The sequence below is a fragment of the Pagrus pagrus genome, assembly GCF_965226575.1.
Source record: "Pagrus pagrus genome assembly, chromosome: 1".
In the NCBI taxonomy this organism is placed as follows: domain Eukaryota; kingdom Metazoa; phylum Chordata; class Actinopteri; order Spariformes; family Sparidae; genus Pagrus; species Pagrus pagrus.
The window spans coordinates 18,841,039-18,855,792 of record NC_140185.1 but is presented as its reverse complement, the minus strand read 5'-3'; the positions used below and the strand labels follow the sequence as shown (position 1 = coordinate 18,855,792).

General features: G+C 40.0%; 1 protein-coding gene across 4 annotated transcripts; it reads left to right on the top strand.

The window, feature by feature from the left end:
* Positions 1-288: 288 nt before the first annotated feature.
* tgfbrap1 (transforming growth factor, beta receptor associated protein 1) lies at positions 289-13,656 on the top strand. Of its 4 annotated transcripts, none has more exons than XM_084358709.1 (13): positions 289-526; positions 1,848-2,558; positions 3,382-3,576; positions 4,502-4,656; positions 5,074-5,156; positions 6,050-6,230; positions 6,333-6,493; positions 7,079-7,136; positions 7,223-7,366; positions 7,690-7,833; positions 9,117-9,276; positions 9,624-10,075; positions 10,303-13,656. In XM_084358709.1, the coding sequence occupies exons 2-13, from the start codon at positions 1,862-1,864 to the stop codon at positions 10,489-10,491; spliced, it is 2,619 nt and encodes an 872-aa protein (XP_084214835.1). In that variant the 5' UTR covers positions 289-526; positions 1,848-1,861; the 3' UTR covers positions 10,492-13,656. The 4 variants fall into 4 exon arrangements, with proteins under 4 accessions (XP_084214835.1, XP_084214834.1, XP_084214836.1 ...); XM_084358708.1 differs by having other exon boundaries at positions 1,843-2,558; XM_084358710.1 differs by having other exon boundaries at positions 289-530; positions 1,843-2,558.
* The last annotated feature ends 1,098 nt before the right edge of the window (positions 13,657-14,754 follow it).

Genomic DNA, 14,754 nt, shown 5'->3' with positions numbered 1-14,754 from the left:
CTGATAAATAGCTGATAATAGAGATTATCCCTACTTCACATAGAAGAAAGTCAATAAAAGTGGGTTTTAAGAAGTGATTTAAGAAAAGTTACTGAGTCTGCGAGCCTACAACACCTGGACTGTACGGAAGGAAGGCAGTCATCATTAATGTTCTTCAACACACTTGTGCTTTCCCTGCTCACAGTTGACACATAACTGCTGTAGTGAGACATATTAAGTCAGTTTCCAATGTGTTGACAAATCGTCTGTAACAACCGTCCACTTGCTGGATGGTCTTGAACGCACCCCTGCATCACCTGCAACCATCGGAGAGTTCAGTGCAAATGGGCGGTGTTTACACTGGACAAGGAAGCCCTAACGCAATCATTCAAGCCATATTTTTCGCTTGTCGCTGAGGCGGCAACCCGAGCACCATGACTATATTAATGTTTGACCGTACGTGTATGTCGTGGCCGCTGTTTTTGAAGTTGTGAAGCTCGCTTGCTGGTGGTGGTCCGGCCTGCCGTCCTGAGCGCTGTCTGCAGCGGTAGGTACGCTTGCTAACGCCAGCTCCTCCAGGAGAGAAACCGGGGAGGGAGTTGGTGCGGACAGCATCACCTCCAGGGAGGGGTGGCCGCCTGGAAACTAGCTGCCTTTTCATTCGGACAGACATATATCGCAACTGTACACCCGTACTTAAGCATGTAAGCGATAAGTAGCCTCATTGAAAATCTAGCTTAGCGTTGGTTAGCTTGTTAGCATCGGCATCTGCAGAACAGTCTATTCAAGCTAACGTTAGCTTAGCTAGTTGGGCCAGAAGCTACCAATTCAATTAAAAAAGCAACCACGACTTCCTCGCATGTTTAGTCTCCAGTACTCCATGAACAAAATAGCACTGCTCCAGACAATAAGTGTTACCGGGGAACTTTTCCTTTGCCACCGCCGTTAGTCTTTATGAGTTTGACAAGTTAGCTAACGCCATTAGCTGTCACCACTTGAGCAACCCTAGCTACATGAGAGAGTGATGTTAGCTAATGTTTTTCAAAATTGTTAAAAAGCAACCCTAGCTAGACCCTGCATGCATACACATCACACAGAAGATGTGCATTACCTTATAAGATAGTAGAAAAGGAGCAGACAGACTTTGAAGATATCTAACATTTATTGCTAAGGTAAGAAATGCATCTTTAACTTAAAATATGAGATGTATTATCTGTATAGCAATGGGGGCTAAGCCACAAGTAGGATTTTTATTCAAGTGTCACACACACTTATGTTCCCAGTCCATATGTTGATCTTGCATTACATAGTGGTAAGAAAGAACAAAACAAAAAACAACCACAATGTTGACGATTATTGATTGACAGTCCCTGAGCTGAGTCATACACCTGACAGGTAAACATGAACTGTAATCTATTATGTCAAACAGACTGCGAAGACTGGCAGGAAAAGTTTAACTTAAACATCATTATAGAGTGCCCAGAATATACATATATAAGGCTGCAAACAAGACTTTTCATGGTATTTATTCAGCATTTAATTGTTTAAGCTATTAAATGTTACATTTTTCTCACAAGCTTGTGATGTTTTGCCCAAACAACTCACTAAAACCTTATGATATTGGGAAAAATTAACTTTTGTAAGACTTGCACTCACATGCGTCACTTATTCAAAGCAAAATCAGTCAGAGACAAGTAACAGCCTGACCTGCCTAAAAGCAGAGTAGATCCAGAGTTTGTTGTGTATGAGTGACACACCCAAAGCCTCAGTATATCCTGTTAATGAATAATGTATCACAGGAATATATTTTGCCGTGTAATTTGTCTGCAGTTCTGTTGATGCCTGTCTCTTTTGTATCATCAGTGTAGATGCCTTGGTCGAGATGAGTGTGAAGGCTTTTGAGCTTGTCCCCGCTGTGGAGCGAGAGCTCCTCATGGGCGACAAGGCTCGCATCAACATCGAGTGCATTGAATGTTGTGGAAAGCACTTGTACCTGGGTACCAACGACTGCTTCATCCATCACTTCCTGCTGGACGAGGTCACTTCCTCCAAAGGGAAACGTAGTTACTCGGCTCAGAAGCTGCTGCACAAATATCTGGGCCTCAAGAAACCAGTCGCTGAGCTGCGCGCTGCCTCTGCTTTGGAGCGTCTGATCGTGCTCTGTGATGGAATAGTATTCCTTGTCGATATGGTGACACTGGAGACTGTCCCCTCGGCTGCAGGCGGTGGAGCCAAGATCAGGGGTGTGACGGCGTTCTGCATTAATGAGAACCCGGTGAACGGTGATCCGTTCTGTGTGGAAATGGGTGTGCTCTCCTCCAAGCGGCGGACGGTGCAGATTTACATGGTGTATGAGGACAGAGTGCAGCTGGTCAAAGAGGTGAGCACTCCTGAGCAGCCCTGCGCCGTCAGTCTGGATGGTTACTTCTTGTGCCTGGCCCTCGCTACACAGTACATGATTCTGAACTACAACACAGGAGCCTCCCAAGATCTCTTTCCTTACAACAGCGAGGACAGGAGACCTATTGTGAAGAGGATTGGCCGGGAAGAGTTCCTCCTAGCAGCACCTGGTGGTCTGGGTAAGTCAGAACTAAAACTGGGTATCTGCAGGTCTTTAAAAGTCTTAACAAGAGTTTAATTTCCCTCAAAAAAGTGTTAAAGTCTTGAAGTTAATTTACAAAAGTCTTGAATATTTTTTTCTTGCCTGCATTAGACAGCTGTCGGGAGATGTTTTCATAGAGACAGTATTTAAAATCTAAAAATGTGAGACTGGTGTTTCAGTCAGCACATCGGACCTGCAGTAAGCAATGCTAGCAATTGTAGCCAGGAAGCCCATCGACTCATAATGGGTGTCAAATAAAGCAGAAAATAATATGAATTTCAAATATTAAAAATTTTTTAACTGGTTAATCTATACATCAATACCTTTAATTAATTAATTAATTAATTAATTAATTAATTAATGTATTATTTATATTACTAAGAATTATTGTACGAACAAAAATGTGATATGAATGTACTTAATGAGTAATTGTAGTCCTTGTTGTCCTTGCTATTGGCAGTTTTTCTTGAATGTGATGGTGTACACATTAATAACATGGATATGAAAGTTTTTGTTAACGTTTTAAAAGCTATGAGCATTTTTTTGATCATGCCTTCCATAGTTTCCTTAAGAAAGATGTAAACAACAACTTAAACTATATCAAATAAAGTAACATGTACATGCAATAACAGATAACAAGATGGTGAATGTACTGTATATAGAAAAACAAAGCATTCAAACCATGAGAAAATAAAATAAAAAAATAACTATGTAAGCTGAGTTTTTCTTGACTAAAAGACAATGTTTGTTGAAAATAGTCCTATTTATCCTCTAAATTGTTTATCCATGTCCTTCTCCAGGAATGTTTGCCAATGCAGAAGGTGTATCTCAGCGGGCTCCAGTCAACTGGTCAGAGAGCGTGATCGGTGCTGCTGTGTGTTTTCCGTATGTGGTGGCTTTGGATGAGAGCTTCATCACCATCCACAGCATGTTGGACCAGCAGCTAAAACAGACCCTTTCATTCAGGGATGGACACATTCTGCAAGACTTTGAAGGTATCCTCACATTTTGCTTTCTGAAGGACTTTCATTTCAAATCAAACTAGAGGCAGGAGTGAAAATCTGATTCATGCTGCATATTGCCGTTATTCATTTACGTCGTAAACGGTCACAAAGGGCAACAAGCTCAATTGATAATAGATACTTGTGTGAAGTGAGTATCAAAATCGATGCAAAAGAAGATCATGTCTCCTCCTGTGAAACTTTGCGGCTATTTATTCAAGCACCGACAGTTCAGTCAGGGATTTGGTTTGTCATGCTAGTAGTAATGCCACACCCTCATGATGTATATATATTTTTCACTTTCAAACTTGTAGCCTTCAGCACCAACCAATGCTTACTCAAGAGACATCAATTGTTGAAATTCATTGCTTTTCGGAGCTCCTCTTGAGCAGTGGCGTTCCCCTTGAATTCTCATATAAAAAACGAAGTGAAGTCATACAGTATGGTGCGCACACTTCCCTGAAATATGGAATTGGAAAACAGGCCTTGGTTATTAAATCATCTAGGGATAGAAAGAGACATTGCTTTGGCTTGCTGGACTGAAAACCAAAACCTTTTGCCGCAAAGTGGCTGAAGGCAAAGTAGAGCTGATGACTGGGGCCTTTCCTGTTACAGAGAATATCTCAGTTGGCGTCAATTATAGTTGAAGCTCAGAAACTGAAGCAAGTCTTGAGCTGACTCTGTAAACTGTGTCTTTGAAGGGTATTAGTTACTCCTTGTTTGCTTGCAATAATTGAAATGAATGAGAAATGCACATGAAGTTTAATGCTGTCTAGAGTTTAAGCATTTTAAATGATAAATGTAAGACACAGGGTTATATGTAAGCAGTCTGTTGGTTGAGTGTAAACAAGCGACTTGTGATATCACCATGTGTATTGAAAGTGTGTAAGTTGTGACCTGTGAGTGCTGTTTGTTTCAGGAAAGGTCATTCTGGCTTCCACTAAAGCGGTGTACGTCCTGGTACCTCTGCCGCTGGAGAAACAGATCCAGGACTTACTGGCTGGTCACAGAGTGGAGGAGGCTCTCATCCTCACTGAGGGAGCACAGAGAAATATTCCCAAAGACAAGTTCCAGGTAACAAACAGTGTGTTGGTTTGACTTTTATCATGTTGTGTGTGATTCATGGGACATGGAATGATATTGAATATTATGATAACTACTAAAAGGACTAAAATCTGTAGGATTTTTCACATGTAGGCACTTTTAAACAAACCTAACTCCTGGACCTTTTTAAAAAGGACGAACGAAAAAGGGATTTTGACTCAGAGGACTCAGTTCTCTGTCTGGTCCACTTCAGCTCCTCAGTCCTCTTTCTGTTCACACTTTACTTCCTCTGCAGCTCCTGGAGACCCTTACTGCTTTAAATTATTGGTACTTTTCACTTCAAACAAGATGCATGCTCTGCTTTTTCTTATTGCGTGCGGTGAAGTTCTTTTGATGTGATGACGTTTCAATTGTCTCATATATATTGTTATTTTTTTTCACTTACAGATTTTGCACAAAAGGATCCTCCAGCAGGCAGGTTTCATTCAGTTCGGACAGCTTCAGTTTCTAGAAGCAAAAGAACATTTCAGGTAAGAGTCGTAGTCTGATTCATAATTTTGGGGTTAAACTTGCTGTGGTTTGAGTCGAGCTATTTTCATTTTAACTTCTATTGCTGACTGCTTTTGACTCTGGCATGCAAGCACATATTTAACTGTGGTTGTTCAAGAGTTTAACTCAAATCACAGCTGGAATCAGTTGTTAAACCTTGAACAGCAATTGTGTAACCATTGATATTGTCCCAGTCATGTTTCAGGGTTCGTAGAAAGTTTAGACATTTTAGAAAACTCTCATTTTAATGTTTGAATGTGAATGTGCTTCTTGAAAAATGGTTGATTTCCAACATAATGTGGTGTTCATCTCCAAAATCACTCACATAAACCAAAAATCTTTCATATTTGAAATGTAAATATTGTTGTTGCATTTGTTTTTTTGTAAAATAAATGAAGTGACGATATACATTAATTTCTGTATGTTTAAAGGATTTCTGTAAACTTTTTTCTTTTTATTGAAAATTATTTTATTGTAGCAATTTAGAAGATGGTAATATAGGTTGTGAGAATCTAGACATGTACCTTAATAGTGCTTGAATTTGTCCTCTTTAAAAGCTGTACGAACTCTTATTGTTTTCTAGTTTCCATCTATTTGATTTCATAACCTCTTTTGCAGAACACACACGATTTCTTAAGACTTCAGGAACACCCATGTCGCCGAACAACCAACAACTATACATCTGCATGATTTTTATGACCTCTGCTAACTAGGTTATATTTTCAGTCCTGTGTTGTTTCCTGTTTAAAAAGTTAGGCCACAGGCAGTGAAACTTTGGATTTGAAGCTTTGAGATGTCGTGTGAATTCTGACTGTTTCTACTTTCTGGCCTTTAGTTATTGGCTGCCTCACTCAATCCACCTTTATACTCGCAGGAAGGGTCAGCTGGATGTGCGGGAGCTGATCTCTCTCTACCCGTTGCTGCTGCCAGCTTCCTCTTCATTCACACGCTGCCATCCTCCTCTCCACGAGTTTGCAGATCTCAACCACCTGGCACAGGGTGACCAGGAAAAAGTGCTGCGATGCAAGAGATTCCTCATCACGTATCTAGGAGAGGTAAACAAAGTTTACTCTCAATATCTAATTTACATTTAATCTTTCATTGAATTCTCCTAAGATCGTACACATAACATACCGTTTTTCTACATCTCCACGCAGGTACGAAGCACAGAGGTAGCCAACGGCTGCAGAGAGGACGTAGACACTGCACTGTTAAAGCTGTATGCTGAGCAGGACCATGACAGCCTTCTAGACCTGCTAGCTTCAGAGAATGCCTGCCTGTTAGCAGACAGCGTCCCATGGCTGGAGAAATACCACAAGTGTGTATATTATTAGTCTTGGTTTAGAAATGTTATGGCTCTTCACTGTGGGAGAAATGTATGATTATAAGTGACTCATGAATCTTCCCTGTCAACGGATAAGATCTTGGTACAACATGTATACGTGGACACATTGTCACTAAAAGCTTAAGCTAACATTGCATTTCCTCAGCTTGATACAGTAACGGCATCCACACATCTTGATATTGTGGCTTTAATCTGGACTCGCTAAATGTAATCTTTTATTGATAAAGAGTAATTAGGGTGAATTGGTTGTTCTCAATTTAATCATGTCTCATCATGCTTAAAACTGTGGTAATTAGCCGTCTCTTGTGGACACTATGGGAATCTGTATAATTTTAATTATTGTGGTCACAAAATGTGCAAATTCCTAGAGGGACTGTCTCAGAAAGGGCTTTGTTGGATAAATACTCTCCCTTGCCCCTTGCTGTTAATTATCACCCTGCTTAAGCTCACCACTGTGTCCAGTTTAGTCAAGTGAATTTAATTACTTTATATGCAAAAAATATAATCTTGAGGGAGACACTCTGCTTCATTCAGGCTTTTTTTTCTCCCCTCTATTAGATATTTTGCACTTGGGCTGCTCTATCATTATAATGGCCAGGATTCAGCAGCACTTCAGGTATGTACGCTGAAAGTAACTGTCACTGGTTGTCAGAGAAGAGTCAGTACCAGGGATTTAACATATTCCCTTTGTTTTCCTGACAGTTGTGGATCCGTGTGGTAGATGGAGATCTTCAGGACTCTACAAGATCAGACCTTTATGAGTACATTGTGGACTTTCTGTGCTCCTGCTCTAGTCTTGATCTCGTATGGAAGTATGCAGACTGGGCCCTGCGGAAGGATCCCACCGTAGGTTACCAGGAGCTTAAATGACCTCAAAACTGTAACTGCTATCAGGCAAAGATTATTATTGCCTGTCGACTTGACGTTAACTTGTTTTTTAAACTGGTTAATGGTAGTGTAAACAAGTGGCATTCTCTTTCTCTTTTAAATTTAATTATTTATTGAAGGAGAATGCTCATTGAGTAATAAAACAACTGCAAATAGGAGTAAGCCAAGAGGGCTTAAACAGGCTTTAAGTATTATGTCTTTTCTTGTGGCACTGTGGGTTGTCAGGTATTTTATATTCTGTTGTTTTCTCCTCCCTCCTTTCTTCCTTCTTTTGTTCATAGAAAGGTATCCACATCTTCACTAAGAGGCCTGGCAGTAAAGATCAGTCGGACTTGAACCCTGATGATATCATCACATACCTAGAAAAGCACAGCCAGGCGCTGCTTCTGTACTTGGAACATCTGGTGCTGGAGAGAAGAATACAGGTAACTCAAATAACACCAGCTGTTATCGACAAATGTGTCAGAACTGTAGCAAAACACAAAGTCTGCGCTCGTCCCAGAGATGTTGTGTTGTAGTCGATCCAAATCCGATGATTATAGGAATTTACCGGCAGTATCAGTTCTCCTAGGTACCAAATTGCATTATTGTCATTGATACATTTATATGGACTGCAAACGTTTCACCACATACTAAATATGAAACTGCTCACATGAGGCTCAGTGGTTAGCACTGTCCCTTGACTTCCTCTTACAATCCTGACCTGTGAGCTAGGTGAATAATGTTGCCTTTTAAAGGTTTTGTACACCCTCAATATCTGCTCCTCCCAGGAGCGATGAAACCGAAGAATAAGTATTTGAAACACAGATGAATGTTTGCATGAATTTTTAATACTCAATTTAACCAATATGTTTTCTGTTGGAGCAGTGCTCTTTCTCACAAGTGTCCTGCTCCACACTTAGAAGCTGCCCCGTACAATCACAGCCTGATCTGTTAGTTGTAGTTGGGGAATAAGGGCCACTATCATGGTCATGTCAGCCAAAGACTTATCCGGTACATTAGGTTACAGCGACGGTTTCCTTTTGGTATCCAACCTCAAGCACGGTTTCTTTTTTAGTGCTCTTTTGTGTTGTAGTTTTCAGGCTATCGTAATAAACCGTCAGATTAAGGTACATACTGCTGAAACTTTCTATTCACAGTACTGAATCAAGCTTATTAACCTGACGAGGCAGATGGTTTGTTACACAGAACCATCTGGAAAGATGCTAGAAACAGTTTGGAAAAGGGCATGCACTTTCAGAGCACACTTTCCAGGTGATTAAATGAGCCATCTGTCTATCACGAGCTGATGAGATATTGAGAGAAGAACAAAAACATCTTTTCCATTGAGAAAAGCCTTCACTGACGTTTTTTTGCTCTTATTACAATGAAATATACTCTCCATTTCAGATATTACTGATGCTAAAACAGCATCTATGCTAACCTCCAAAGGAGCTGATGTTGTTTTCATATGAAAAGTCGCTCCTCTCACTCGTCATCACGCCCAAACCGCGGGTGTAGCTACCAGTAGTTCCTTATCGGTTGCTGATTGTACAGAAACACTTTGTGTTCGACCACAATTGAAACCTGGTTAGACTGATGAAGTATCAAGCTAATTGAATATTTGCAATTCATCTAAAACATTTTTAGAAGGCTGTTAAGAGGGATTTTCCTGCCTTCCTAATGGAAAGTTGATTGAATTTCTTTTTTCCGATGTTTGTGAACACAGAAAGAGAAGTTTCACACACACCTGGCTGTGTTGTACCTGGAGAGGGTCTTGTCATTAATGTCGGAGTCGCCAACAGCTGAAGAGAAGCTCACCAGAGCGAGAGAGAGGCTCCAAGCCCTGCTCAGGGAGTCCAACCTTTACCGTGTACAGTATCTTTTAGGTGAGTCTGAAGATGCCACTCCACTTGAATGTTTTACTTTAAAAATGAATCTCTCTTATTTTTGTGTAAACTTTGATGAAGGTTGTTTTGCAGCATTTTAGCCAGAACTTTGAAGATTTTGATGAGTTATTAAATTGTAATTGCTTTTTATCTTGTCATAGTACAATTGATAACTGTCACTTTAAACTTGACACAAATTTTTATGATTGTGGCACCATAAATGCAAAATAGACTCTCAATTTAATGGTTACTGAAATACCCTTGACAGCATGTGATTGTAAAAATGGCTGGAGAGATTATTCTGCAGGTTTTGACCCTTAATGTTAAAGTCCTTTCGCTCTGTTTAGGTAAGACTGAGGGCTGTGAACAACTGCTGCTAGAGCGTGCCACACTACATGGAAAACTGGAGGAGCATGACAAAGCACTGCACATATTGGTACACAAGCTCAGAGACTTCCCGTCCGCTGAGGCCTTCTGTACGTGGGCCTCGTCTAGTCGGGATTCTGCTTACAGACAGCAGCTATTTCACCTCCTCTTGGGGGTGTATTTAGACGGGAACCAGACAGCAGCAGGAGTTGGCGACGGAGACCTGGAGATGGCAGCAGTGGACCTTCTAAATCGACACGGCGAGGTGTTCGATGCAGTCCGTGTGCTGCGGATGCTCCCTGAGGGCTGGTCACTGCAGCTGCTGCGGCCCTTTCTGAGTCGAGCTGTCAGGGCCAGCATGCACGCCTGCCGCACCTCCCAGATTGCACTGGGGCTATCCCACTCTGAAAACCTTCAACTGCTGCACGACAGGGTGAGTAACACACAACATAATACAACAAACGTGACGTACTTCTTCCTCTAATTGCTGCAATTGTTCAGTGTGTTGTTTTGCAGGCCTTGACGCCATCATTTATTAGATTATGACCTTTTTGTTTTTGCATTTGTTATTGAAAAGAATTTCTGCATCTGTAGTGTCTTATTTTGGTGCTCATTACTACTTTATACCATCAATGTAACTCTAATGTAATTTCCCCACAGCTGAAAGAGCGGAAGAAACCAATCATTGTGTCTGAAAAGAAGGGATGCCACCTGTGCCACAACACCTTCAGCGAGCCTGACGTGGTGTGTCTGCCGGGTGGAGTGCCCGTCCACACTCACTGTGTCGCCCAGAGAGTAAGAGACTCTCCTACAAAGAGACAGTTAACTAATAGCAGCAACCACACGTGAGACTTGACCCTTGAAACTACAATGTGATCTGCGATCAGAGGCACCAAACAAAAGCAGGACTTGCTCAGTTTTTGGTTGGCCGAGACTGGGGGGGAATAACAATAAGCACAGAGCAGTCATTGCCATAGTAGAATCTGCTATGAAGCTGATGAGAAACACAAAGAAAGCTTTGCAAGTGTGTATGTGAGTGAGAGTGCAAGGGAGAAACGGATGATTTCATCTATTTATTCCTGTGCAACAATTATACCACACTTTGAGACTGCAAGTTTTTATAGAAGTAAAAAAACAACAGCTAAGCCACCCGGCCCTTTAATTCATGCGAACAGTGAATTGGTTAAAGACATGCTCCTGTGCTTATGTTTGGGTTCAGTGCTGTACCGGTCCTTGTCTTTGCTTGAACAGTTTGGAACCTGAATTTGAGAAACTGCTTGAACTACAGAACTCGCAATATTTGAAACCTGTTGCAAATATTTCTGACGCATGCATAGTTTTTACCACTCTTATGGTTCTGGTCTGATCACCGCATATGGATATTGTATTAATATTGTCCTAACTTGCATATTGCAGTGTTAGGTTATAATGTGAAATACTAATAAGGCTCTTCAGTACTGATGGAGTCTCTTTTGTCTGTCTTTTACTCTCTGAAATGTCTTCTTTTTCCCCTCAGCCAGAAGGGCAATTGATGTTGTAGTCACAGTATTTCAATTGGTGACAACTTGATCCAAACACATTTAGATTTTGGTTTCCTTTTCTCTGTGCATCGTCTGTGGAGCAAGAACAGCGCAAACACTACATGAACTCTTACATTGCTCCACTCATCATCAGTAAGTTTAATTTGGGATTCAGTATTCAATCTAGGTATATCGGCATCGTTATTTTCTGGTTTCCAATGCCGACAAAATAAATTAATTTAAAAATGCGTTTCTTTAGTTCTGATGTAGCATTTTCTCTTTGTCTGTAGTTTCACTCAGCGTCTCGCCCTCAACACAATCCGATTGGTTACACATCAAGTAATACTGAATAATCTGACTCTGCAAAGTAACTAGTAACTAAAGTAAAAAAATAAATGTAGAGGAGTGGATGCAAAATGGACTTACTCAAGTACCTCACTGTTCTTAGTTACATTCGGTCACTGGTTATTCTCAATTCTAACGATTTTTATTTTTACTGCAAATGTATACTGGTTTCAACTATCAGTTATCGGATCCCTAATTCAGTCTGCATCAAGGACCTTTACCTTTACCTTACCTACCTTTACTGAGACTATGTCAGTAGACACATCATTATCAAGTATGAATTTTGTCTGGTGAGTGACAGGTGAAATAATTCAAGAGGGTCCACTGCTGCCATAGATTAATTTGGTTTGTCTGACCAGGGTACAGCGACTAAATATGAAGTTAATTTGAATCCTGCATCGTAAAACAAGTGTCAGAAGTCAGGGCCATGAAAACATTTTTTTCTTGAGGAGGTGCAAGGACATAATTTGTTCCAAACATATGAATAAACATTTTCACAGTATGTCACAAGAAGAGATCATTGTAATTTATCTGTGCTTACTATCAATTTAGATGTATAAAAGATGTGTCCATTAAAGAAGTTAAATCGTATTTGACCACAAGATGGCAGTAATGTGTCAAATATTTAAAAGTAATGGAAGAAACCAGAGAACATTATAGAAATAATTTCATGGTGTGCTTTACCTTTAAAAAAAAGTCCTCCAACCCAGTTCCATTTTTATTCCATCTATTTTTCAACCACAGACCATTAACACATAAGCAAGTCATGGTTAAAAGGAAACATCACTGAAGCTCCAGATTAGGTGGCTGAGGTGGACAAAGATGACACCTATTGAAAACTGTCAAAGACAACTATCGTCTCATAATGCACATAACCCCCCTAAGTAAAAATGTGACATACAAAACCTATATCATCCACGTCTATGATGGCCCAAGAACAACACTCTGCTTGACACATCTCAGCTTTCATAAATCCCTCTTCCCAGAGTGTTGGAGTTATAGCTTTAACCTTTTTACCATGACACCCCTCTCAAAAACGGAAAGCGACAGAAGTCGGCCATATTCTATCATAACGAAGCCCTGAAATTCATTACAGGCTTGTCACCACAGGACGCCGCTTTGTCCTTCAGTGTGTTTCCAAATGTCGTATACGTGTCAGATTACAATAAAGTGCAGCTTGAACCTCATAAATGTTTCTTGCAGAAGGACATAACTAATTGCAGGTGCATAAAGTGTTTGTGTAGCTACAGGGACATGTTCCTAAGTGATGCGTTGCTAAAAAGTGGTTCATGTCAAACTATTTCACTCTTAAAAATTGTGTTATTGGAGGTGGCAGAAGAATGAGAGAAAACCCTGACAAAAACTAAACACGGTTTAGCAAAGCTGCTGTACACAGATTACACTTTAAGTTTAATCGATGTGTAACTCTGTCTTGTCATTTTTTAACACTCAAGATGAAAATGAATCCTTACCCGTCTCAAACTCTGTAAATGATGTGCATCCGGATTAGTTTTGAAAAAAGACAAAATCTGTCAGTACTCCCAAAATCAACTCTCAATGGACTATAGTTTTATGTGTTGCCAGTTTCTGAGTAAAAATGAAAGCAAACGGAAGCAGAATCCAAAACAACAGAGACATTTGTCTCCTCGAATGTTTATTTTTAATTGTCTGTTTTACTTTTAACTCATTTACAATTGTCCAACTTTCTTTAACACATCACTTTTGTGGGTTTTGGCTTGTTTCTCTGGTGCCTGTGCTGTTGATGCTAGCCTTCTGTGATTGCCACCCATTTCTGTAGGGAACTGTGTGCAAACACGGGACTATTTTTCTAACATGGAGATCTGAATATTGTAGATACTGTAGGCTTGACTCACTTTCCATGACAGGAATTCACAGCTTATGCACAGCATCTTTCTGTCTGAACAGTTTAAGTGTAGCTTGCTTAAAAAAGGCGTCCTAATGACTTCAGATAATTTAAAAAATACAGTACAGTTGTGTGGAGAAAATGCTATTGTATTTTATAAATATATACTGATATGTATATACTGCATTTGTACCTGTTTGTCGCTTTCTAAATCAATGCTGATGTGGATGGGGTGTACAAACTGTAAATCCGTCCCACCTTAATAAACATGAAAGTGTATATCAACCCGGAGTCTTAATTTCGCAGATTAATGTTGTGTTTCCTGCTCTTGTAATAGATTTTGTCAATGAGTCCTGTCGGCTAAATTGTGGTAACAGAAAAGAGGGAATGCTGATGAATTTTTGTTTAATTAGCTTTGGTATTTTATTGGATAGCAATGAACGTTTTTCTGAACGTGGATCAAAGTAAAACCATGGATTTCAGTAAAAAAACATCTCATCTCATAATTGCAGTGGCTACAGACCTGTAGTAGTGTTGAGGTGGTGGGGCTGGCTCCTGACTCATCCATGCATGTAAAAATCAAATACAGAAACAAACAAACAAGTCCTTATACAGCAGTAAGCCAACTTTTGTCTTTTGTTGCTGAAAATAAATATCTTCATCGGTCACTTAGGGCATTGTTTACCTATGTGCTGTATAATGGATAAATGAGGTACTCCCAAACAAGGCTTATTTCCAGGGATCGTGGAGTTACTATTAGTAAAAAGTATTCATAATTCTGAAAAATGTCCTGTGAGTCTTCTACAACATTTACATTATTATACATTATATACTGTTGTATATGGTGATACTCTTTTAAAACAAATGTCTGCACAATTGAATGGGGCATCGGAGGAAGGTGCAACTTGATGCATATCATTTCATAAACTTGTGTGTTTTGTTTGTAAAATCTTGACCTGTACAGCAGGTCATGTATTAAAGCTGTCAGTGTCAAATAAACGTATTGGGTGAAAAAAATGAAATACTTTATTACAAGAACCTTACATTTAGTTCAGTAGTACAGTACTTGAGTAAACAAGTTTGGCTAGCATAGGCTTGCAACTGATTTTTTTTGTGTTCTGTGATTATTTCGTTGTCCTCAAAAATAATGCGAGTGTCATTTGACTTTTTGAATATCCATGCACACGCATGTATGAACCCATATCCCAACATCCACAACTCATTTTGAGTACACCGCTGCTAATGGCTAATGGCTAGCTACACGGCTCACAACCCGATAAACAAGCACCAGACAGTGAAGTCTACTCTTTAGTGAGAAATCGTTACAGACGCCTGTTGATATCTCCACTTCCTCTCTTTCACTACCACTGAAAACAAAAAATA

Bases quoted from the DNA above. Each gene is read 5' to 3' on its own strand.
- tgfbrap1 (XM_084358709.1), top strand. From the start codon at position 1,862: ATGAGTGTGAAGGCTTTTGAGCTTGTCCCCGCTGTGGAGCGAGAGCTC. The intron at 2,559-3,381 runs GTAAGTCAGAAC...GTCCTTCTCCAG, and splicing joins AGCAGCACCTGGTGGTCTGG to GAATGTTTGCCAATGCAGAA. The intron at 5,157-6,049 runs GTAAGAGTCGTA...TTATACTCGCAG, and splicing joins GAAGCAAAAGAACATTTCAG to GAAGGGTCAGCTGGATGTGC.